General features: G+C 42.4%; 1 pseudogene and 2 gene segments (V, D, J or C); all 3 read right to left on the reverse strand.

Annotated features, from left to right (window-relative positions):
- The window catches only part of LOC119533988, a 209,656-nt gene extending 193,784 nt beyond the window's left edge, over nucleotides 1–15,872 (reverse strand). Inside the window, 3 exon segments of the C gene segment in view lie at nucleotides 15,373–15,454; nucleotides 15,596–15,668; nucleotides 15,759–15,872. Of these exon segments, the coding sequence occupies nucleotides 15,373–15,454; nucleotides 15,596–15,668; nucleotides 15,759–15,801 (198 nt within the window).
- Nucleotides 444–1,076, reverse strand: LOC119533996 (annotated as a pseudogene).
- A 7,091-nt stretch (nucleotides 15,873–22,963) lies between the features above and the next one.
- LOC119533994 lies at nucleotides 22,964–23,824 on the reverse strand. The segment is given in 2 exon segments: nucleotides 22,964–23,427; nucleotides 23,529–23,824. Coding segments are annotated over 2 exon segments (594 nt in total).
- Nucleotides 23,825–24,219: the final 395 nt, after the last annotated feature.

Here is a 24,219-nt window from a genome sequence, read left to right on the forward strand (position 1 = left end):
ATACAAAAAGGCAGTATATGGACAAGGATATTAAATGTGCATTATTGTGGATGACAGTTGCTTCCGAATAACTGATTTCAGTGGTAATTCTTATTAAGGATTCTAATTAAATCTTTTTAAGGCTGGTAGCTGCCTGCTGTCTTAACAGTGTTTTCCACCGGTGGCCCACACCTGGGCACAGTGTAGGGCTGAACTAGTGACACTCGTAGGTGAGTTTACTATAAATGTGTGGAAAATTATGTATTTACAAGAGAATAATGACTTGGTCACTAGCCGTGAGGGCTGAGGCTCTGGTATTCACTCCCAGTTTAGAATCTTGAACTGACTATAAGGAATCCCAGAAATCCATAAGCCATAATTATTACCATCCAATAGTTTCTGTTCTAATATTTCAAAGGTTATTTCCCAATCTCTTATGATCAGAAGAACAACTGAAGCCCCCAAACCACTTATTCCCCTTGGTGAGGGAAGAACAGGGCAACTCTTTTGTTCAGGGCTTGAGAACTACGAGGAGAGGTGAGAACATGACAGTTTGTGAACAGGAAGGAAGTGACAGCACCGCACTGTGGCTTCGCTGCTGGCACAGAGATACACAGCTGAGTCCCTCAGCTCTGCGGGCTGGATCTTCAGAACAGAGTCAGATCCATCAGTCTTCTCAGCAGAGAATCGATCCTCAGGCATCCCTGATTTGTCTAGTGCTTCATTGTATCATAAGTAGGTCAAAAACTCCAGGCCCTGCCCCGGGATCTTTCGGTACCAGTAGAGATAGATGTGTCCAGAAATTGGATCACAGCTGAGATTCACAGCCTGTCCACTCTCTATGACCCTGTGCCTGGGGGACTGGGAGACTCCAGCACCTGTGTGACCTGCAGAGACAGAATTTGGGATCAGAATGAGCACAGCAATTGGAATCATACCTTGCACACAAGAGCGTGCGCGCACGTGCTCACGCACACGCGCACACACTGAAATTGGTTTCCTGGACTCACCTGTCCCCAGGAAACTGAGGGCCACCCAGCAGAGGAACCTTGTGCCCATGGCAGCATCAAGGTAAGGCTGGGAGGTTTAGCAGCTCAGGGTCCCTGTGAGCAGGAGCCAAGCAGGAGGGAGGTCCCTTGGCCCCATCAGACAAGTCCCACAGTGATGTCACTGAGCCTTGGGTTGGTATTAATTAATTAAATCTAAGATATACCACTCTATTATACACAATTAAAAAATATTATTGTCAATTATATTCAGAAATGTTTAAAGGTGAGCAATCGTGACACACAGAATTAATGAAAAATGGTAACTCAAAAGATTTAAATATACACAGACTTGGTAAAGTCCATTTGATTCTCACCAATCAGGGAGCCAATGTTCCGTTGCCAGAGAGCACAATCCGTCTCTAGCCAATCTGTCCACTTGTCTAGGTCTTTTCACATTGTTGCCTGGACATTTCCACCTGGGTGTTTTAATAGCATTTCAAATTTGAGATATAAAGTGATTTGTAACTGTGGCAAAATGTTAAAATTGGAGAATCTAGATATCTGGGGTGGGGAGGTAGGAGATGGGGATATTGGGGCTCTCTGTATGGAGTTTGTATTAGTTTTGTAACTTTTCTCTAAGTCTGAAAGCATTTTAAAATATAAAGTATAAAATAAAATAAAGTAGAGATACATCCCGACAGCCTTGCTGGTGATTCTGAGTTGTGCTTCCTGCACACGTCTCTGGGTATGGGTATCAGTTGGGGAAGGGCCCCTGGGTAGGCATCTTAGCACATCTCCCTCTGTAGCTAACAGAATCAGAGATCTCTTCCTCCCAGGTTTTGATGCGATTCAAAGCTCATCACGGGTCCCAAAACATGTGCACATCTTTCAATAGTGAGGATTCGGGTTTGACAACTCACATTCAGCAAAACTCAGTATTGCAAACCATCCACCCCTCATTCAGGAATACAGCAAAGTCTTTCTGTTACCCACTGTCTTCCTAGGAAACTCTCAGTCCTTGCCCAAGCTGCTTGGTGTAGTCTTAGGTCTTCTGGTTATAAAGTCTTGGCCGTCCAACCATAGGGACTGAGGGAGACCTGGGGTTTCACTCCTCAACACATACATCTATCCGAAATATTCTTCACTCAACCCTATTATTTCATTTACAGTTTTTTCTACCCTCACCCCGTCTGCTCTCTCGTAATCCTGTCCCTTCCATAGCCAGTAACCAGCAGCACTTCATAAGCACTCAGTGACTAGAGTAACCCCAATCCCTGTCCCTATAAGAAGGGATCCACATAACAGGCTAATGTCAAATGTATCTGTACTCCCTAGAAAGCAAAACTGCTCATGGGAATGATTAATGGCCCAGATTTTGAAAATTGCCAGAGATCCAATGTAAAGTCATTTTAGCTCTGGAGCACCAGCCCATCATAAATGAAGGTGACTCATCCCAACAATCTTCTGGGAGAATTTGACTCACAATTCTTCAGGTGCTTTGTAAACTCTCCTCCAGATTTTCTCATCTGTTTTCTGAGCTCATCAGCTACTCCTTAGTGTCAGCAGGCTCTAGACGCAGCCCCAGCACTATTCTGCCAGGCTTTTCTGTTTAGAGTCAAGTAGCAGGGGTTGGTTCCCTCCCACCCGCCATATCCAGGGCTCCTTAATTATGGGGAAGTTGGGGATGGGGATGACAGAAGACAGAAGAAAGTAGGAGCTATCGTTCTTCTCAGACTCTGATAGATGCTCAGTGCAATATGCCTGCTGATGGGGCATCACAGGACTCCTCACTTGCTGATCAGCACCTTTTTCCCCACATTGTGCAAGATGAAGCAGCTAATAGGTACTAGTTAGATCTATTTCTGGCAATCCGGAAAAAGAAAGTCCCAAACACATTAAGGGTATAAAGAATGCCTGTGCCAGATAATGTATACAGTGGGGCCCCAGTTTTATGGGTGTGCTTTGGGTAGACAGGTTTGCAGGTGCATAGAGAAGAGGTGTAAGAAACACACCAAAGTGTTAATGTTGGTTACCAAAAGAAGGTGGAAATAGACAGGGGAGTGTGTGGAGAGAGATTATTAACATTCTTTATATTTCTTTGAATTAATTTTAATAAAAAATATTTTAGCCACAAGAGAGCTTTGAGTTCAGACCCTTGATCAAGTTGTAGAGTTAGTATTAGCTAAATGAGCAAAGTACAGAGAGGTTCTGGCCATGGAACATCTTATAAAGGTCTATTTTCTGTGAACAAACTATTCTGTAAAAGATTCCAAGCTCCTAGTACACAAAGTTGGTTTCTGCCTGGTGGGGAGGGTAAGGCCAGTATGTTTGATGTTGACTTAGAATGTGCTGACTATGAACTAATCTGCCCCTATTTCAAAGACTCATCAGTGCTCTGACCCCTCATTCTGGAACCGGCTTTGAATAATCCCCTTATTTGAAAAAGAAGGCAAATGGGTACCTTCCAATGCCTGCATTTTCAAAATCAATGAATAAAATTCCATTTTTACATTTTTACAGGTTCTGGAAATGCTTAATTTTGTTTCTAATTCAATCATTACACTGTTGACTGAAATGTTATTCCAGTGCCCATCAATGGGTCATAGCTTTTCCAAATGTGTTTTTAGCAAATGGGTGGAAAGAGATACTGTCCTAGGAAAGATGTTCTAACTTTGATCTTTTTAAGCTTCATCTCTTTGAAAGAAGTGGTATATTTTTGGTTTTGCCTACCTAAGGAAACACAATGGCTTTCATCTTTAAGTAAAATTGGGGTTTTGGTCTGTCTTTGGACAATCCTAGGGGACTGTATAATTGATTATTTCCTCCCAGAATGACTCTCATCATTCTTCTAGGACTAATAGATGGCCTCACTCTATAAATGGAGCTTCTGCTTCACAAATAGCCTCTCCTTTCTGGCAAAGGAGTGGGAACCAGCAAATGGCCTTGTGCAGTGCACCTGGAAATCGCAGTGTGGGCTGGAGGAAGCTGAGGTTCAGACAAAGTGACCCTCACCTTAAGGTCTCTGTTGCTGAGCCGGAGATCTCAGGGATATCCCACCAACACATGGAAGTAGACACCCATGATATATTTTGAGGTATTAGCCCTTGTGGCTTCCAAGTTATCTGAGAAACAATTGTGCCTGGAGAAAACTCTCCCTAACACAATAGAGAAGCCATTTTGCTTCCTTCCTCACTCCAGCTCACACCAGTGTTTAACACTGAGCTTTGAATTACTCTGCTAGTGATTAGGTGGTCAATGTCTGGGAGACTCCAAGACCCATGGGGCCTGTGAGAGAAGGATATTGAGGGAAGAAACAGAACCCAGGAGATTATAAGATGAAGTCCCATGACACAAGCCCATTATAGGGATTTCCCAACTGTTCCCACAAATCACCTGATCCCAGGAGACAGAGGGTTGGAAGTTTTCCAGTTAATGCATCCAGACCTCTGGGATGGACCCAGTGGGAACCTAGGAAGTCTTCTGTTATTCATTCATTCATTCAAGGTTGTCCACTAGTTCCCAGAACTGCTATTGGTACTGGCAATAAATTGGAGAACAAAAACACCCACAAACCCTTTAATGATAAGACTTCCAGAATAGACATAAAGAGGGATTTCCATTAAATAATTACATAAGTTCATGAAAAATGAAAACTGTTAAATACTAAAGAATTTTATAAGCTATGAGCATTTATAACAAGGATATTTGACCTAGTAATAAAGGTGAAGAGCAGCTTTCCTAAAGAAGTGGTGGTGATCAAGGGGAGGTCTGAGGCAAGGGAACAAGAAGAGAGAGACCTGAGTAACCACAGACAGTAGAGTCTGGGAGGAAAAAGCCTTTTGGTGGGAGGAAGAAGGTGCACATGGGGAGCTAAATGAGTGTAGGCCAAGATGATGGAAGAAGAGATGAGGGAGGGGAGGGCAAGCGGGAGCAGATGACTCCACGGAGGAGGGCTTGTGACTGAAATGGGAATGGAGGCAGGGAAGAGCTGTCCTGTGCTGTCAGGTGTCTAAGTGTCTAATATCAAAGAAACTTGCTTCTCTGTGAGCTGGTGAGAATTTGCACATTTCTTAGAGGAGTATGTGCTCTTTTGGAACTTTAGGTATATTATTACTTCCTTAAGAAACAATTTCTCAAATAAATGAAACAACTTCTCATCAGCACACTTGTCGTGATCAAACAATCCTGTAATCTAGATGCCTGGGTAAATCCATATGGCACTTACCCAAAATGTTCCTCCTGAAACTTCCAAAGCCAGTGCCCTTACTTCAATGCTATTGCCCAGAGAAGCTGATGCATGATGAATATTTTTAATAGTGCACGATTACAGACAAGTCTCTCCTTTTATAGAAATGCAATACAGTGTGGTCTTTAAGAACAATGGGCTTAAAAATTAGACAGCCCAGGATTCACACACCTGTCCTCCCATTTGCAAGCTATGTGAGCTTCTGTTAGTTACTGAACTGCTCAACAAAACGGTGTTCTCACCTTAAAGGTGAGTAACAACAGCACCCTCTTCAACAGGTTGTTGTGAAAATCATTTGCGTTACTGCACATAAAGGACTTAGCAGAGTGGTGCACAGTGACTGCTTGTTAAATTGGAGCTATTATTACTGTTTCTGAGTCCTCTGCTGGACACACGAAGGTCTGACTGGAGCCCTGTTCTTCCAGACCAGTACACAGAGGCTTATGATGAGATGGTGGAGCAGCTGGGCATGTGGAAATTCAGATCCCATAAACCCAGTGCGGCGGGTTGAATGGTGGCCTCCCCCAAAGGAGACGTCCACCCAGAAAGGGTGGCTGTGATCTTATTTGGATGAAGGGCCTTTGCAGATGTCTTTAAGGTAAGGATCTCAAGAAAACATCATCCTGGATTAACCAGGTGAACTCTGAATCCAATGACACTTGTCTTTGTAAGAGACAGAAGAGAAGACACAAACACACAGGGGGCAAAGGCAGAGATTGGAGCGACGAGTCTACAATCCAAGGAATGCCAAAGATTGCCAGCAGTCCCCCAGCAGCTAGGAGAGAGGCAGAGGATGGTTTCTCTCAGATCCTCCAGAAGGAATCAACACTGCTGACATGTTGATTTTGGCCTCCCGGCCTCCAGAACTGCAAGCAAATAAATTTCTGTAATTTTTAAGCCAGTAGGTTTATCACAATTTGTTACAACAGCCACAGGAAACTAATAGACACTGTTGGACTCCAGGCTTTGCTTCTTATAAACCATGAGACATTGAGGAAATGACTTAATGTTCCTGATTTTTTTTATTTGTAAACTGGGTTTAGGAATATTTTATTTGCTGTAAAGCTTTAAAATATAAGGTATACCAAGAGTCTAGCACGCATCAGGGGTGCGGTTATCAAGTTATCATTTTTCTACCAAAGAAACGTGGGACTTGCCCATCTGCTGGAAGAAGCTGGTAGAGAAGTGAAAACATTCCATGAATGCAGGAACTAAGGCTCGGTGTGTTGGGGTGCTCCCGGCTCAGCAGGACACAGGAAGTGTCTATTAAAAAGCACCCTGATGAACTAAATTCATGAGCTAAGCAGGGTGGAAGCCTGCAGCATGCCCTCTGGCTCATGTTTTCTGAGTCAGGGAAAGTTTATGCACAGGATGTTGGTGACCCCGCAGGGCTGTGCCCAAGCTGCTGGCACAGAGATACAGTGCTGAGTCCTCCAGCTGCAAGGAGCTCACGTTGAGCTCAGAGCTATAGTCACGGAACTGTTCAGCTGAGAATCGATCAGGAACATCTCCTTTTGCTCTCTGCAAATTTTCATAAAATTGAAAGAGAAACTGGGGGGTCTTGCTTAGGGTCTGTTGGTACCAAAACACACTGATATGACCAGAGATAGGGAAACATCTCAAGATCACTTTCTGTCCTCTTGTTTTAAAGAGATGTCTTGGAGTTTGGGTGACTCCAGAATCCACTAGGCCTGTGAGAAAAACAGAAGGAGAATGAGCACAGGAGAAAGCCTGGTAGTGCATCCCCAAGGTAAAGCAGAGGATTCAGCAAGCTCGGAATGATATGCTTTGCTTCACCACAGGACTCACCTGCTCCCAGGAGACAAAGCATCACCCAGCAGAGGGACCTGGAGACCATGGCAAGGCTGGGGCCAGGCAGCTCCATGCCTTTTGCACTTGGGGTAAGAGAGGTAGAGTTCTTGGCCTCTCTTTTCCTGATTGGCAGATGAACCTGTGATGTCATTCCTGTCGGTTCCCAAGGTCTTTTTCCCTGATCCCCCACCATCACCCCAACACACACACCACAGGCTCCTTCCCCTGTTCTGCAAGACCATCTTACAGGGCAGCAGGGCTAGGTTAGGACAAAAGTCCATCCCCACACAGATCCTCTGATGTTTCTGAGGCAGTTTCTCTTCTGCCTATACCTGTCCCTGGACAACTAGGATGCCCCAATCTCCCTGTTTCCCTCCTCACCCCACGGAGGTATAGAGAGGGGCACCGACTCATCGCGGTGCCCTGTGCTGGAATCTACTCGCCTGCACATTGGCTGAGGGAAAGGAGTCAATTCTAGCTCTGCCTAGGCGTCCTGCAAGTGTCTCTCTGATGCTGCGTTCAAGCCAAGGTTTTTCTTTCTATTTGCCTTTTCCAGGAAGCATTTTGAGTGGCCAGTGATGTGGAGTCACCAAATTTAGTGCATTTGATCAGGTCCAAAGGAACTGTCTCTAAATTATTAGGAATGAAGATTGTCCATAAATGACTCTACAATTTTATCAGCTCATAGCACAGGGGTTTATGGCCCTCAAGCCCTTCCTCTGTGTAGTGTTCTGGATAGTTTTATGTTTACCCTCCCTGATCCATCTACTCTAGCCTTGAGAGCTGATCCCATGTAATATAATATGGGTTATATTAACTGGGCTCCTTTCTTCTCTACCTCCCTATTAAGTTTGATTCATGGGAGACAATGGCAGCACATCTGGCTAACCTGGGACTGAGGGGTTCCCTGGGGTGCAGGACTTTCAGTGCTAAAACCAAGACAGTGCAGGTAAACCAGGACATTTGATCACCCTAGTGAGAAGAGGGAGTGGCTGTGGTATCTATGCCCCTGGCTTCCGTCTTGCTGGACTACATTGCGTAGTGGCTGCTTTTCTCTACCAAGGGCTACAGCCAGTGCTCAACTGCCCAGGGACTCCCTGTCCTCCCCTGTTCAGGCCACACCAGGTAAGAGCCACCCACTTGTGCTAGCCCCAGGGTGAGTGCGCTTCTAACCTTGTCCAGTTCCCTCTAACCCCGCGGCACCTTTGTAAACAGTCCCTCATTGTCAATCCTGCCAGGGCCCTGACAAACAGAGCAAGGGACAAATGAGGCTGGCAGAATGTATTTTTGCCTTTAAAAGTAACAAAAGTTCTAACATTCCATAATTAGCAGTAACAAAAATTCTAAGGTTCTGCAATTAGCTGTAACAAAACTTCTAACATTCTGCAATTAGCATTGCTGAGAGAGTCAGCAGAAGCACAGAGAAAGATGTGATGTGAAAATAAACTGTGACACTTAGGGAGATAGAATCACTCTGTGTCCCCTCCTACTCATCGCTCTGGAAGCCCTGAGCTTCAGAGACCCAGTGACACTGCTGTGCTCGGTTCAGCTGCCCTCACTGTGCATTGCCCCGGGCCACAGGGCTCTGCCTCACCTAAGGTTACATTCTCTCCCTGGGGACAGCTTATGCAAGCCAGGTGCTTGCAGAGATACAAAGTCCTTAATTCCCAACAATTCTGAGGGGCCACCCCAGGTGCAGAACTCCCTGAAGGATGGCGAAGCCTTGGTTGGGAACTCCTTGCAGGTCCACTTCCCCCTCTGCCCAGTCCACCTCCCTCCTCCCTTCCCTACAGGTGTCTTTCACACGCAGAGACCCACCTGCCTGCAGCTCTCCAGCTCAGAGACTGTCTCCAGGGAACCCAATAAGGCAGTGCCCCTTATGGCTTTTGAAAATCCCAAGATTAAACAACCCTGTCAGATTTCATAAGGACAAATCCCTGAACAATCTGGACTATCATTTCCCTGATGTACCAAGAAGTTATACTCAGAAATCAACATCTTTTACAAAATGCCACATAAGGTATTAATTTCCCATTTAGGAGAGTTTCCTCATAAAAATTAAGTAGCATAATGATCTCAAGCCCAGAATAACAAGGTTCTTTTTCTAGGAACAGAAAGTTAAAATTTCCTTACTAGCTGTAATGGTTCATGACTCAACTACATATTTTCTAACATTAACTGATTGGTCTGAAGATGCGTGTAATGATGTGTCTTAATGGCAGAAGAGAGGTGCTTTTACTATGAGACTATCAGAGCAAAATACACCAACATAAAAGCATTGCAAAGGCAGATAACATTTTTCTCCCTTTCACAAGGAGCATCTGGAGACTTCCAGTTTTGGAAGCAGTTAGGTGCATGTGAATGGACTGATTATCGCTAATCCCTCACTGAAAAAGTACAGTCACTCTGACTGTTTGCAGAGGTCACTGGGAAAAGCAAGGATTCAATAATAATCATAATATTTCAGACAAGGGGAGGCCTGTGTTGTTGTTTAACGAGTAAACGGTATGAATTAAGTGAATCTAATTAAGTGGACATTTGTGTGGGGTTTTTTTTCTTTCTTCCCACATTAAATATAGTTGGGTAATAGATAATTTTCTATGGAGTAAAGAAAAGAGATCAATTTACTGCCATGGAAAAAGCCAAGGTCAGATTCAAAGTGGTTGAAACATTTAAGCTGGACCTTGACAGATGAGTAAAATTTGAACTTGTAGAAGAAGAAGAAAAAATAGATATTTGGCTCCAGGAGCACCAAAAGCACATATTGAGGTCTAAAATACATTACGGTTTCAGTAAGTGGAGTACAGAGCTCTTTGGACAGAGAGTAAGGTATGTCATGAGATCAACAGCAATGATAACAACAAAACAGACTGAAAAGGTAAATTTGTTCTAGATTGTGGAGTGTTAGAATGCCATTCTTGGGGGTTCAGACTTCTATTTTGGCAAAAATGGGAGCCATTGTCTTATTGGCATGAGGGACATGACTTTACCTGTATAAGAGGAAGAAAGAAATCACCTTCCTATACTGAGAGGAGATTGGAGGCAAGAAGGTGAAGAAGTAATAGAAATTAGAATCATTTCCAAGGTTATTAAATTGGAAGACTGGTTATATGCTCATGACTTACTGATTGGACAGCTGATAACGTCAGTTGAGAGTAAGGTCCTGATTCTTAATTGTCTATATTACAATCTCTTTTAGAAATTCATTCATTGCTTCAACATATATTTATTGAACACCTACTATGTGATCAGTATAGCATTGTTTGCTAGATAAGTGCAAAGGATGTTATATGCCAGGCACTGTCCTATTTCATATGTAACTTATCCTCATAACAGCCCTATGAGATAGGTGCATTATCCCCATTTTACAGATAATGAATGGGGACACAGGGAGGTTAATTAACTTGCCCAAATCCACACAGCTAATAAGTAGAAGAGTTGAGATTTAACCTAAAAAGTCAAACTCCAGAGTTCCTATGCTTCAAAACTATGATTTAGTAAACAAGACTGAGGTGGTGCTGCTTTAAGGGGTTTTATTATCTTCCAGTGAAAGAGACAGACTAACAAAATTACACATTCAATTAGAATTATAACCATTGCAATAAAGGGATGTGCAGGTTACTTTGAGAATTTATTTCTTGGAGGCTTGCTTTATTTTGGGATTTCAGGAAGGCTTCCCCGAGAAAGTGACCTTTACATGGAATCCCAAATGATGAGCAGGAATTAGCTGGGTAAAAGGGGTGGCAGAGGACAGACATTCCAGGCAGAGAAGACAGAGGAGAGAGAAGAGTCTGAGTGCCAGCTCAGGCAACATGTTAATGTACTGACGGGCAAATTGTAGCCAGATGAACCTCTGATTTTAGAGACCAGAAGGAAAGAAGGGGTGAAGTTTAAGGAAAGTGGAAACACTTATAAACATTCAAAATACTATTTCTGGGGAATGAGAAAGTGAGATGCTAATAAGAGACACAAACTAGAATCTTAAAAGCAGGGATGAGAAGGTAGATTTATCCCAGTTTCAGCTTGTGCAGATGTGAGACATTCCAAAAACACTCAGCTACTGCCGTGAAAAAGGATGGCCACTGCATTCACACTTGTTTGGGTTTGTGTAATATAAAAACAGCCTAAGAAAGTGGTGGTAAAAGAATGAAAGCTATTTGCAAGATGGAATTAAAAGAATATAATATCATTAATTCTACTCTAGATAGGAAGGTGATGAAAATATGGAAGGATCCGGAAGAATAGGAAGAAAGAATAGCTATAGATGGATAGACGATCTCAAAAATGTTAAAAGAAAAAAATACACACAGAGATGTGGTGTGACAGGAAATGTACATAGATGGTGGGATGTTTAAGTTGTGATTTGTAGGTGGAACATTCTCAGCTGATGGCAAAGAACAAGAAATACATCTAGGAAAACGGAGAGGCAGAACAAGTAATAGAAAGAAAGACTCATAATTTCAGAATAGGCAAAAATGTCTTAGGATGCTATAGACTGGGAGAAGATAGAAGCTTAGTTTCCAGTCTTTATGTGATAATTCTACTAATTGATATCTTCAAATTTAACGCTGCTGGTTGGTGCCCGTGCTAGCATTTTCCCTAGGTGGTTTGTTTCTGCATGTGTCTTATAATATGCAGTTGAGATTTTTTTCTCTCCAGAGAAATTTTTTTGGATACTCAATGGTACTAATGCCCAAGGCGACTTTATATAATAGCTTTAGACATGGAGAATCCCAGGTCACTCAGGGAGTTTAAAGCTGCTTGGCTGCCACTTGGTTTGTTCTTCCTCCTTGAAAAGAAAACAAATTATAAATTTCAAGTTGGGAGCTTCTGTGCCTCTGCTGTACTCAATTACCCAGAATATCCCAAATTGACTAAAATAGCATTAAATGTTATTTGCAATTTCACACACGCACATACACACACACACACCATGGTGACAAACCTCGACTCACACTAAACTTCATGCTACACAAGTCCCCTCAGACTGACAGCCCATTGCTGGAAAATCTTCAGTGCCTTCAGTAAGGCAGTTGTTTCTCCTTGTTGAGTCCGGGGCCTCATGAAGCGGCGCCCACCTCAAACCTGTCACTCCCTTTTTTGTGCAGAGAGCAGCTGGCTCTGCAATGCTGTGGATAAACTGCTGGCACAGAGGTAAAAAGAGGTCTGATTGGTGCTGGCTGACTCCAGGGTCAGGGGGAAACGATCCTTTTTCTTTCGGGAGACACTGTACCCGTCCGGGACATCTCCATTGTCAGTGCTGTCAGTACCACCTGAATAATGGATCAGCCACAGCCCCTGCCCTGGGTTTTGTAGATACCAGTACATGGCCAGATGGTCCATATCCTGAAAGCACTGCAGGACCGTCTTCTTTCCTGTTTGTATAATATGGTATCGTGGAGTCTGAGTGATTCCAGCATCCACAGGAGCTGTTGGAGAGGAGACATAAGGTAAAGATGAGGCCTGAATCTGCAGATGAAAGAGAAAAGCTGAGAGGCAGGGCTTTGCAAACCCAGTTCAGGGCTTTTCTAGCTGAGGCCAGAACTCACCTGTTCCCAGGAGACAAAGGACCACACAGAAGAGCTTGGGGCCCATGACAGGTTCAGTGCAAGAGGAGGGCTATCCCAGCTAAAATCTTGTCCTCAAGACTGAGAGATGTTGTTCTGAGCCTCTTCTCTAATGGACAGATGGATCTGCTTGCAAATGTCAATTCCTTCACGCACCCTCCCTGGCCCAGGATCCCTTCTGACTTGGCTGAGGCAGGATCAGCCACTTCATTCATTGAAGTTGCACAGCACAGCCTGCAGGGAAAATGGGGTGTAGCTGCAATGCACGAGTTTAGGGTAGACATGTCCCCTGTCCCCTCTCAGTGGTTTCCATCTTCCTCTGAAGCAGTTGCTTCTCTTGTCTGCACCTGCCTCTGGCATCAAGGCCTCCCTGCCCAAATTCTTCAGCTTTGGATCTCATCTCCCATCTCCCACATAGCTGTAGGCAGCCTAGCAGTGACTGAAAACATCCTCAAACCTCTGCCTAATATTGGATCCAAGCCTAGATTTTTCTTAACCCTTCCCCTCCAAGGCTGCCATCCCTACTGCCCAGAGCTCTTTAGATCTCACTGGCACCACAGTGCCATCTTGTGGCCAATAAGTGAATTTTCATCATTGTTTAGCCTTCTGCAATGGCAGGAGGGATGCTGGAAAGTGTCTGCATACTCAGCAGGGAGAATATTCCAGAAGTAATATTCTGGCAATTTTATGATCAACTTCCTTAAATCCCAGTCCACACTAACCTTAATCCTAATTCTATTCCTTTGAGTTGCCATGCTTAATATTGCCCCTTCATTCCATTTAACTCTCTGGCATACCTGGCAATTATAGTGTAACTGGGATTTTCTCCCTTAAAAATATCCTCTGAAAGGGAGAGGAATAAGAGGAATAAAAGAAAATGATATCTAGTCTAAAATAGGAAGAAAACACAGAACCTGAAGTGAAGTTTTCTCCATTAATGAAGATATACAAAAATACCTCACCCCTCCCCCCAAAAAAGACACTGAAACCCCAATAAATATAGACCAGCAGAGGGCTGGGAGGATAATTAGATTTCCTTCAAGATGGGGTGAAATGTGCATGAACAAAAAGTAAAATTGAAATATAAGAAAAATATAGGCAATGTTACAGAGCAGTGAACAGTGATGGAGGAAACAATATCTAATGGCGGGGGAGAGAAGGGGGGAATTAAGATCAGCAAAGGGTGTTATCCACTAGATGAATAACTTGTACAATGCACATCTGCTGATTTGAGCAACGAGAAGGGAAGAGATGATTCTGGAAGAAGCAGAAGAGTTGTGAGAGATAAGGAAACTGGTGAAAAACAGTATTAATAGGAAGCTCAATCTGCCAGGGGATTGTGGGCTGAATTACCTAATTTCTCTTTTACAGTCTTATGTGTCAGCCCAAATGCACCATTTCCATTTCCAAGGATTTTCTCCCCCAATCCTCTCTCTGGTCCCAGCTAAACTCACTAAAAGACATTCTCTGCTCTTCCTCCTAGCGCCCCGTGGACACACTGCTCCTTCCTGTTTAGCACTCTTTGAAGCAAAAGTGATGTCTCCCTCTTTTGAAATCCCACAATAATTGGCATAGATCTTTCTCATGGATTGATCACATACCCTCTAATTTTGTGCCTTTTCATTCCAACTAGACTAAAATTTAGGCGATGGCAATGAACAAACCTTATTCCATAAAAAAAAAAAGAAAAAGTTCTTCACAACACCCTAATCAGTGCCCTGACATAAGAATTGTGCAGTGACTGCTTTTAAAAGCCTGTCAATTATTGCTATTTCTCTTTTTGTAGCAGGTTGTATCTGAGCAGAATAGTTGAAGTGAAATGATTTCTGGATATAATTTAAAAATAAAAACCTTCCCAAGTGCCAACATAACCACAAAGAAATTGCTCTTTTAATTGGTAAGATTGTAGAGTGAAGCAGAAACCAAAGAAAATTCTGTGAAAAATTTGAAAGGAATCCCATAAACCCATATCCCACCATCATTCCTAGGCAAACATAATTGTATGGACTCTGTCTCCCTTGGGACAGTAACAGCCCCTCAACTGAAGGCTGTGGGGTGCTGGAAGAAAGGAACCGGTGTGTTTGCCCCCAGAGCAGGTGGTTCTCCCTGTGCTTGGACAAGTTCCTGTGACTGTGATCCAGGGGAGGAGCAGTGGAAGAATGAAAACAACATAAAGTAAATGAGTGGCTTAAGCTAGACAGAGGAAATAAAATCTTATTGTTCTCTTTATTGTATTTATCTCTTAACTGCCATGAAAGTAGTATAGGCCTTTATTTGAAACAGGACGACAGGTTTCATACCATGTTGCAGAAAATTTTCTGGGTGACAGGAACAGAAGAGGCTTGAGAAAATAGAATGTGCCCCAAGCTTTTCAGATGCTGTCAGCAAATGCAGAGGAGGCACTGTTGACTTCACAGATCCAGAGCTGGTATACGTGGGCAGCAACCTCGCAGTCCTTCAGAAGACTGCTTTTTCCAGCCCCAGGAAGCTGAGTCTAGGACATTCAGTCCTTGCCTTGGAGCACGGAGCTGCTCTGAGAACTCCTCGGAATCCAGGGAGCCATGATTATTTCCAACAACCCAACATTTACAGCCACAGAATTTCCGGAGTTAATTTATGGTTTCTTTCTACCCAAAGGACAGTTGATGTCCAAATCTACTTCTTTCCCTTGGGGAGTGGAGGGCAAAGAAAGACCTCTGTTTACAGTTTCTAGGAACTGCAAGGAGAGAGAAGTATGAGGTTTGTGAACGGGAAGGAAGTGACAGCACCGCACTGTGGCTTTGCTGCTGGCGCAGAGATACACGGCCGAGTCTTCCCGCTTTGCAGGCTGGATCTTCAGAGTGGAGTTAGATCCTTCATTCCTCAAAGCAGAGAATCGATCATTAGGCATCCCTGATTTGTCTAGTTCTTCACTGTTTTGGAAGTAAGTCAAAAACTCCAGGCCTTGCCCCAGGGTCTGACGGTACCAAAAAAGGGCAAGATGACCAGAAACTGGATCACACCTGAGCTCCACAGCCTGTCCACTCCCTGTGACCCTGTGCCTGGGGGACTGGGAGACTCCAGCACCTGTGTGGCCTGTGGAGACAGAATTTGGGAACAGAATAAGTACGGCACATGCACATGCTCACACACACGCTGGAACTGATTGGTTTCCTGAGCACTCACCTGCCCCCAGGAGACTGAGGGTCACCCAGCAGAGAAGCCTCATACCCACTGCAGTGTCGAGGCAAGACTGGGAGGTTTACCAGCTCAGGGTGCCTGTGAGCAGGAGCCAAGCAGGAAGGAGGTCCCTTGGCCCCACAAGGCAGGTCCCTCAGTGATGTCACTATATCTGTCAATTCCCATGGCCTCAGGAGCACATCAGTTATAACATACTTAGGTGACTGACTTAAATATTTGTAAGCTCCATTTTAAAAAATGTCAATTCACGGGTCAACACTCACACCTCCGGTGCTGTCTGGATATACAGATCTCACATTGCACCTCTAAATTTATCTTTGCATTCACTAATCACTCCCCTATCTGCTGGGCATTTTTACTAAGCCGCGTCAACAGCTTCTCAAATACAAGATGCTAATGGATGATCTCATTGTCTTAAACTGCAAGTTAGCATCTCCTATGAATGTTCCTATTTCTGTCAGTCTCCTCCATTCTCCCAGTCACACCTGCTCAATATTTTCCATTTCTTAGGCCAGGAAGGGCATTGGGAGGTAGACTCAGGCTTGCCTTTAAAATAGCCTGAATGTACTAAAATATTCTAATTACAAGAGATAGAATGATACCCTGGAAAAATATCTGAGTGGGAAGTCCCTATTCCTTCTTCAGGTAAAAGACCAAAGCACTCTTTGTGTTCATTAATCTCCATGCAGTATTATGTCCCCCATTCATGGCAAAGCTCCCTGTTATTCTAAGTCACCATTGAATAAAAAGTACATTCATTTCTTATTTATGGAAGATGACTCAACTTCCTTGACCTTTAAAACTTACACTGGAATGTAATGTACAAAAGTAAATTTCACTGTCTTTCTGGAAACCTAAGGTGACTCAGTTCTCCCTTTCCCTGAAATCAGAAGGCTCAATTATTCTATAGTTATTTCTGTCTGGCCATTTGTATAAATTGTATAAATTGTCCAACTGTAGCTAAAACTTCCTTTCCTTCCAGGGGGAGAATGGGAGTGGATTTGAAGACCCTGTTGGGAAAAAAGGCATGGGGACAGGGCGGAGGGCACCCTGTAGCTCTGTGTCTTTGTTGTTAGCCCAAGAAACATGTCTGAGTAGGAAGACCATGCAAATGCAGAGAGGACAATGTTTAACTGTCTTGTTGGAATGTTCTCAGATGTGTCTGCTTTGTGATTTCACCACTCTTGTTTAAGTGTTACTACTCCTTCCATTCTTGTGTCTGGGTGTCAAGGAGACTGGATGATTTCAGCATCCATGGATCCCCTGGTTAGGGTGATGGAAACTGGAGACGGTCCTACAAGTCTACATGGGAAATGATTGGAGTCTAAGCAAAGCGAATTCAGGCACAAAACCTTTTCCTGTATTCCTGGAATTGTCTGCTTTTGGGATTCAGTGAGTCAAAAAAAATGGAAGCTATGGCAGGGTCAGCTCAGGACTAGGGCATCTACATGTCCCTGCTCAGCACCCTGAGTTCTGGGCAATACTGAGTTCTGGGCAGCCTCAATAACTGGTAAGTGGTCTGGAGAGTTTCTGCAGCAATTTCAGTCCTGGAATTCTGTGCAAGCCTAGACCAGCAATCTGTTCTCTGTCTGCCTCCACAACTTCCTACAAAGCAGCTGGGGCACACTGAAATAGGCTGGGTTTGGGCAAAGATTCATCCTACAGCTTCTCTGATGTTCCTCTGAAGCAACTGACTTTCTACTCAACCTGACTCTGGACCTCCAAACCAGTACTGTCTAGCTATTTCTGTCTCAATCCCACATTGGCTCTGCAGGACCTCTTCACCCATCACTGCTGTGAATCCAGGCTGGTGAACTAAAGGCACATGCACATCAGAGGAGGAAGAGTCTCTCTTTAACCCCTCACATTCTGGTGGTCCCAAGAGGTGTTGAAAACAAGTGTGGTTGGAGCTTGTATTTCCTTAAACTGCAGTTTCTTTTTGGCAGCTCTCTCAGCCCCTCCACCAGAAAACCTCTGTATCCCAGTTGATTCCAAGGTGCAACTGACTTGGCCGAGGCCCTTTTGCCATGGCCCCAGAGGACTTGTGTACCATCTGCGTTAGAATTGGAGCAAGTAGGAGAGAGCGGGAGCTGGGGGCAGATTTATTCTTACTGCTGCCCCTTCTGCTCCTTCCTGCAACAGAGTCCCTCTTTTCAAACCATAAACTGGGGGAAATTCCCTGTTCTATTTTTTCTTTAACAACCCCCCCACCCCCGTCAGCCACACCCAGCATTTGATTTTCTTCCTCCCTTGCATCATGCTGAGAGTTTCTTCCCATATTTTGAGAAAACTGCCCATTACATTCACTTGCAGGACTCCAGACTGTGACAAAGGTGAGGAGTCTTTACTATGATCATTCCTTTAACCTTGATCCCTCTGTCACGAGTCTTACAGCATATCTCCCGTATCCTTTGGTTAAAATCACACTGTGGAGCTGGAAGAACCCTACCTGGAAACTTTTATGTTTATAATATTTCAAATGTATGGTAAAATGCAAGGAACAATATAACAAACTTCGAATTACTCACCCCCAGATGGATTAAATGTCAGTATTTTGTCATATTTATTTTAAATGCTTTTACAGGAAATGCAGGGGTATAAAAGTTAACGTCTGTCCTGATACATTGTGTTTTCTTCCCGTTCATAAATGTGGCAGGACTTTCTATTTGCTTAGGTCTTTCAGTTAGCTTAATAAACATTTTTAAATGTGGGCATAAATTCTTCTGAATTTTCAATTTCAGCATTATTCCTAAGTGCTTTATAGTTTTTGTTTGTGTAAATAATAGTTTTTGTTTCTTTAATTGTCAATGGCATATATGAATACAAACAATTTCTCTGGGAGGATTTTTTTTTTATTATTTTCCAGGATTCTGTATGTGCTTATTAATTCTAATAGTGTATCGGTTAATTTTCTTGTGTTTCCCTCTTTTCCAATTATTAAAATTCATTTACTTACTAGCTTGGTGACCTTGAAAAGTCACTCAATGACTCCATGCCTCAGTTAATTTATCTGTAAAATGGGAGTAATAATAATGTGTACCCTATAGGGATGTTGTCAGGATTCAATATGTCATGTGTAAATTTCTTAGAAGAGTGTCTTGCATGGAGTAACTACTATATAAAAAGGAACCATTGTAAATATTTTAATAATAGAACCTTCTTATTGGAGCTTTAATTAACTTAATATTAAAATATATTCATATACTTATATGTTAAAAACATTAATAGCTTTTATGATAAACAGTCATCTTTGTGTTGCTAGAAAACATCTTACCTGTTCACAGCATATTATATTTAAAAAATGCATGTTTTGAAATGCTACTATTTTATGAAGGATGTAATGTCAATGTTAATGGAAACTAGCTTGCAATTTTCCTTTATTATAGTGCCTTTTTCAGTGTTTATTGTCAACTTTATAAGAGCCTCATAAAATGAATTGAAAAGCTGTCCTTTTTCTATACTCTGGAATATTTTGTATAAAATTGAAATTCCCTGTTATTTGACTATTTGGTAAAGCTCAACTGTAAAACTGTTTGTGCCTATTGTTGGGGGGGGCGGATAGGTAGACATTGACTTTTGATTGGTACATTAATATTATGTATATGCTCATTTTTTTAATTTAATGGCATAAGATTCTCATATAGTTTTCTTATAGTTTGAGCTCTATTTTAATTATGTCTTCATTTTAATTCCTAATAATATTTATTTTGCCATCTTTTTTTGTCCTGATCAGTCCTGCCTAAAAGTATGTATATTTCATTAGTTTTCAAAACAACTCTTCACTGTAAAGACTCCTTAATGCATTTTAGTTATTATTCCATCTATTTGTGTTATTTATACTCAGGATTTGATTTCTATTGCCCTTTTATCCTTTTACCTTTTTGAAGATGTTATTCTGTACTTATTTTAGGTCCTAAGCTTGACATTTAGATTATTAACTTCCTGAGCTTATTAGCCTTTTACACTTATAACTTTCTCTCAAAGCACAGCTTTAGATGCAGCTTTTATTTTTTTCTGTAGTACATTGATTATATTTCATTTCCAAGCATTTAAAAACTACTATTAAGATTCCTTATAACACTCAGGATTTGCAAGCATGCACTTAACATTTATAAATGTGAGAGTTTTTTCTTTCTTTTTTTTAAAGCTATCCTTTGCTTTTTCATTTCTACTTAAATGCATTATTGCTAGAGAGAGTTATCTTTTTGATACCAGGGCTTTAAACCTGATTTAAACCTCCTTCCTGGAATAATTTATAGTCATTTTCAATATATAATTGAGTTGAATATTTATTCTCTTATTTGGGGTCCAGGATTCTATCTGTATCCCTTACAAAGCTGTAATTAAGTGTGCTGTTCAAATGTTGTTTATCTTTACTACTTGTCTATTGATCTATTTCTTATGAAGGGACTCTTGTTAAAATCTTCCATCACAAAGGTAAATTTGTCAATTTGTAAACTTTATATTGTCATTATGTATCTGCAGCAATATTATTATTTACATACATGTTTAGAGTTTTAATATTCTAGTGTGAAGTACAACTTGCCCATTTTGCAACTGTTAGAATAACAGAATCAAGTGTTAATATTTTTCCATCTATGAAAAACAATAATAATGCTTTTTACTTTACGTATAATTTTTAATATTAAAATGGCTACACCAGATTTCTTCTGTTTAGATTTTTTTGCTAGGCTGTGTCCTTAAAATTTAGGTATTTCTCTTGTTAATACTATATATTTGATGCTGCTTTTAACTCAATCATATAATTTTAAACTGGCAAGTTTTTAATTGACAAGGCCTTTTGATATTGATTTTGAATAATGATACTTTTATATATATTTCTTGCAACTTCTTTTGTGCTTTATATGTGTTCTGTTTCTCTTTCTCTTCTCTTTTCTCCTTCCCTGCCTTTTTTGAATTGGTTTTGCTTTTTTAATATTCCCTTTTCTACCTTTCCCTTTTTCTGCAAACTTTGTCTCTGCCATTTTTATGGTTACATTTATTTTTTAAAAACATACAAAATGGATAGTCTGTTAAATATACTTTCATACCAAAGAAGAAAATATGAACATATTTCAATTCAATTAATAAGTTCCATCTTGTATGCTATAATTATTTGAATATTTTATTTTTAGCACCCATATTAGACATTATTAATATTATTAGTCAGTTGTTTAGATCTGTGTAGAGGATTATTAAATTAAATCAATTACATCACCGTATTGCCTTTCACACCTTTTTGTGAGATGATTTTCCATCTTTCTAAATATAATTTTGAGAAGTTCTCTTGATCACAATCTCTCAGTCTTTTTCTTTTTCTCCCCCTGAAAATGTTTCTTATCACTCTCATGTTTAAATGAATGAAGACTGATTCTGAGTACATGGTTATTTTTAACTCCTCTCTTGAAACTGTTGCTCTCAGTCTAATTATACGAGTGGGAGATATGTATTTCGTTTCTTCCTACCTGCTTTTAAAATCTTCTCTGTCATGCATATTCTACAATGTCACTAAGTCATATCTATTAATCCTTCGTGTGACTCATTTCTCTTCCTTGTGCTTTATTTGGGTTCTGGAAACTGAGGATTATGTCTTTAATCAGCTCTGAAAAATTCTCAGCTAACATCTCATACAATATACCTTCATTCCATTTTCCCTATTTTCTTTTTCTGATACTTCAATTATATGTAAGAAAAAATGGGAGGTTCTAATAAAATATTATGCATAAATTCTTATATACTAGAAAACCTTGGGATGGAATTCTGGAACTTGTTCTCTGACCTGACTAGATTTATTGTGGAGGAAGAACCTGAAGGAGAGAACAGGGAACTGAGGGGAGTTTGGTGCAGCAGCCACCAAAGAAGCCTTAAAACCAGGACTGACAACCCATGATAGCAATTTCCCGTCACTTCCCAAGACCTACCTGAGTCCAGAATCAAAGGGATAAGACGTCTTCCAATCAGTGCTATGTCACATGGGATCTAGGGACATTTCTGTAATTCTTTCATCCAATTCATTCATTCATTCATTCATTCATCTATCCATCCATTCATCCATATGAAGTAAGTGTTTGCTGTGTGCCAGGCTCTATTGCTAGAACTGTGAATAAAATGGTGAATAAAAAGTCACAGCTTTTGCTCTTGTGGGGTTAAAAATCTAGTTGGGCAGATCAGACAAGTAACTGTAAAATTACAAATGTGGTAAAATTCTACTGGTTAACAGGCACATTCCAACTTGAGAGCTTATAGAAGGGAATTGACCTAGGCAGGGAGGGGAGGGCACGGTTTCCTCAGGAGGCGATGATTTGAAGCACAAGTTGATGCAGCCCTGATGAAAAAGAAGGGCCGGTGCAGAGTGTGGAGGAAATAACTTTAAAAAGTCTCTGTGATGGTGTTGGGGATTGAATCACATCCCCTGCAAAAGACACATTCAAGTCCTAACCCCTGGTCCTATGGGTGCAAACCCATGTGTAAATGGGGCCTTTGAAGATGTTATTAGCTAAGGGGAGGCCAAACCAAACAAGGGTGGGCTCTGATCCACTCCAACTGGAGTCCTTATGAGGAGGTGGCTGAGTAGGAAAGCAGAGGAGGAGACAGAAGGAGACAGGCAGAATGGGACAGGAAGAGCTTGAGCCAGCTCCAGACCACTACAAACTTCAGAGAAAGCATGGCCTGCCAGTACCCTGATGTTGAACTTCTAGTTTTCAAAACTGAATTCCTGTGATTTAAGCTAACTCAGTCTGTGGTACCTGATGGCAGTCCTGGCAAACTAAGAAAGATGGGAAGGGCTGTGGCAGATACAAGACACCAGCAATGTGGCTGCAGTGGAGGGGGCTGGGCAGCATGTGTGAGGTGGGGCTAGGGGAGTGGGGAGGAGAGACCCTGCAGGACCTTGTGGGTGCTGTGGGAAAAGGCAAGCAGCAGCAAAGACCACAGGAGGGGCAGGCTAGGGTGAAACCTAGAGAAGACAAAAAAAAATGCGGTGCCCAGGCAGAGAAAAAGGGGTCTGGAAATGTCTGAATGGCAGATTAATTTCCATCCTAAATGTGAGAGTCAGGGCTGATCCCTGGAAAAGTTAGAGCTGAGGAGGCACTTCCCCACCCCAACAGGAAGGCTGCAGAATAAAGACAAGAGCAAAGAATGATGTCCTTCCAGCCTGTGGCCCTAGACATGGGTCCAGACCTGGCTGAGGCTGACCTGGAGATGAAACTCAGCACAGACAGGTTCCACCTGCACAGGGCCACTCAGGCCTCCGAGGTCCCCCGTGCTGTGAAGGCTGCAAAGGGCTTTGCTGAGTTTCTGGGAGAGCAGTGCCTGCCCTGCCTTTTTTGTGGAGAGAGGAGGCAGCTGTGCAGTGCTGTGGAGTCACTGCTGGCACAGAAGTACACAGACGTCTGGGAGGGGGTAGCAGACTCCAGCAAGAGGGGGAAATGCTCCTTATTTGTTCTAGAGACATTGTACTTATCAGGAACTTCTCCTTTATCAGTGAAACCAACACCAACAGAGTAATGCATCAGCCGCAGCCCCAGCCCTGGATCTTGTCGGTACCAGAACATGGAGTCATGATTCATATCCTGGGTACATGTCAGCGTCATGCTCTGTCCTGTCCACATGACGTGGTACTTTGGGGTCTGAGTAATGCCAGCATCCACTGGACCTGTGCAGAAGGACAAAAACAGCTGATGCTAAAGTCACAAGGGAAAGGCTTGGTTCTGGGGTCTTAAAACCCCCCTGAAAGGGATCCCTCTCAGGACTTACCTGTCTTCAGGAGACAAAAGGCCACACCGCAGAGGAGGCTGATGCTCATGGCAGGGGTGGGGGTGGGCAGCTGGGGCAGCCTCTGAGTCTGTGTCGATGAAAAAGGAATGGCGGTGGGGTCTCTGAAAGGGCTCATTCCGAGGTGGCATCCCCCCAACCGCTGCCTGGGCCCCAGAGCCATCCTGTCAAGAGTGGACACACCCTTTCCCCCAAACTGTCAAATCAGAAATAAATGTGCAAGTGAACAGCTTAGAATGGGAAGAAAGCATTGGTCTGAATTGACCCAGGTCTTACAAGGAAATGTTTCTTTCCTGACCTCTTTTGTAAAACCTTTTGTAATTCTTTGTCTATTTTATTCCCATGGTAATATAATTCCTCATCACCCTACTAGTTTTTCTCTACCTAAATACTTCCGTAGTCTGAAGTTGCAGGGGAACTCCTTATGGTTTCTGGCACCTTCTTTCACCGTTGTGTCCCAAATATACCTTCAAGTATCCTTCTGTAATTTGCCTAATTGACCACAGTCCTGTTAATCTCCTTCCACCTACAAGGATACTCTCTGGTATCAGGTTTCCAAATCTCAGGGGAAGGACCATCCACATTTGAGGACTCCCTTCACTCTGTTACTTACCAATTCACTGACAGATGGGACAGCTGTGAAAGTCTGGCTAGAGCACCTTCAGACTCACCC

The sequence above is a fragment of the Choloepus didactylus genome, chromosome 5 (assembly GCF_015220235.1).
Source record: "Choloepus didactylus isolate mChoDid1 chromosome 5, mChoDid1.pri, whole genome shotgun sequence".
NCBI lineage: Eukaryota > Metazoa > Chordata > Mammalia > Pilosa > Megalonychidae > Choloepus > Choloepus didactylus.